Source organism: Aquila chrysaetos, chromosome 8 (assembly GCF_900496995.4).
Source record: "Aquila chrysaetos chrysaetos chromosome 8, bAquChr1.4, whole genome shotgun sequence".
NCBI lineage: Eukaryota > Metazoa > Chordata > Aves > Accipitriformes > Accipitridae > Aquila > Aquila chrysaetos.
In genome coordinates this window covers 18,689,873-18,691,544 of record NC_044011.1, presented here as the reverse complement: position 1 = coordinate 18,691,544, position 1,672 = coordinate 18,689,873, and the positions used below count along the sequence as shown (strand labels likewise).

General features: G+C 56.2%; 1 protein-coding gene across 3 annotated transcripts in view; it reads left to right on the top strand.

The window, feature by feature from the left end:
- The first annotated feature begins 607 nt into the window (after positions 1 to 607).
- PHACTR2 (phosphatase and actin regulator 2) overlaps positions 608 to 1,672 on the top strand; it is a 144,560-nt gene continuing 143,495 nt past the window's right edge. Inside the window, exon 1 of one of the 3 annotated variants that reach the window (XR_005932974.1) lies at positions 608 to 906. Coding sequence is in view for 2 of the 3 variants with exons in the window: in XM_030022228.2 (XP_029878088.1) it covers positions 762 to 906 (145 nt within the window). In the remaining variant the exon portion in view is untranslated. The remainder of the gene's footprint in view (positions 907 to 1,672) is intronic. The other 2 variants (XM_030022228.2, XM_030022231.2) reach the window with 2 other exon arrangements.

The following is a 1,672-nucleotide window of genomic DNA, read 5'->3' as shown; positions in this document are numbered from 1 at the left end:
TCGTGTCATTAAAAGTGTATCTGTCAAACACACACCAGGAAATGAAACCACGGGGCTTGAGTTTGCTTTTGCCAAAGTCAGTGTGATTCCTGCTTCGGATCTGAAAGGCAGGAAGACTACCTCCCTCCCAAACCCTTGAGTCACACGCTCATAAAACTGGTTGTGAAAAGCCTCTTGCCTGCAAACCAAGCCTGAAAAAAAGACGAAGGGGGGGCGGGGGGGGGGGGGGGGGGACACGCAGGAGATTTGACTCATCGCCCTCCCTGCTCGGCTGCAGGGGTGCGATGCCTTGTGCAACCTCCCGGTTTTGCGGGGGACGGGCCGGGGGAGGAGGGAGGGAGCGAGGGCACCCTGTTACACAAAACAGAAGTGGTGGTGTCGGTTGCTCGGCTCTTTTTTAACTGATGGTCTTTTTTTTTTCTTTTTTTTTCCGAGAGTTGGAAATGACGGGAGCGGGGAGCATGAAGACAACCCGGGGGGGGGAGTGAAGATGCACGGAGGGAGGGGACGCGGGGGGGGTCCCCTCCCTCCGTGCATCTTCACACACACGCACCCCCCTTGCTTTGCCCCTGCGCAAACACAAAATTTAGGCTCCGACAGACCCAAAATCCCCGTCACCGTTCCGGCGGGGCGGCCCCGCTCCGGCGGGGCGGTCGGAGGCGAGGGGCGGCTCTTCCTCTGCAAACTTTCCCTTTCCCCTCCCTCGCCGCTTCTTTCCCTCCTCTTCTCTCCTCCCTGCCCCTCTCGGTTCCCCGACGGCGATGGCTGAGAGGCCGGGGAGCACCGGGGGACTACCGCAGCCCGCCTGGTCCTTGCCCGGTCCCCGGGGCCGCTCCCAAAGCGACATCTCCTCCTTCTCCTCCTCCCGGAGAACCTGCCTTCTCCGGTCCAACGTGGGAGGCTCAGGTAAGGGGGAGGGAGGGGAGGGTCCTTGTGTCCGAGTCCCCCGAGTCCCCCGAGCCGAGCTGAACGGGGGAATTTGGGAAAAGACATCCTCCTCCACACCCTGCCCTGCCCTCCCGGACCTGGGACTGTCTCTTCGCGGTGGCCAGAGTGTGGGTCCCTGCTTTACGTGGTGCTTGATCTACCCCTCGAGATGATGTTTATCAAGTTCCTGGCTTTTCATACCCATGTTCTCAGATTTAAATGAGTCCCAGTGAAGTCATGGGTACTCACCCTTTGGCCGAAGCTTCTCTGACTGCAAGGGCAGGAAAGCCCCAGGAAGGCTTCAGGGTGTATTGCGGGGACATCAAAACTCCTCGTCCTGCCACCTCACACGTTACCCTTCAGTTGTGTGTTAGAATTTTACCTCATGCACTTACATCTCCATTGGGTTTTTCGTTAACAGGTGAGGCAAAAAAAATGCGTGAGTCTGTATCCCACTGTCCTCCTTCAGGAGGTAACCCCTGCAAGTGCACACAGGATGATTTGGGGGTGGAAGCTGGCCCTGTGGGACAGAGCAGGCTTCCTGCAGGATTTGGAGTAGCTTTGCTGTGTGAAATGAGACGAAGTGAGGGTCCTAGTTTATAGTGCAGATATTTGAAAGTGGGCAAAGTAAAATAAATACATACTCAGTTGGGCTATTCTTTACTCAGGCTGTTTCCTGAGGTTGGGTATTAAGGAAAATGAAATTCTGGTCTCCATACTGCTGAGCACATTTTGAAAATGTGTG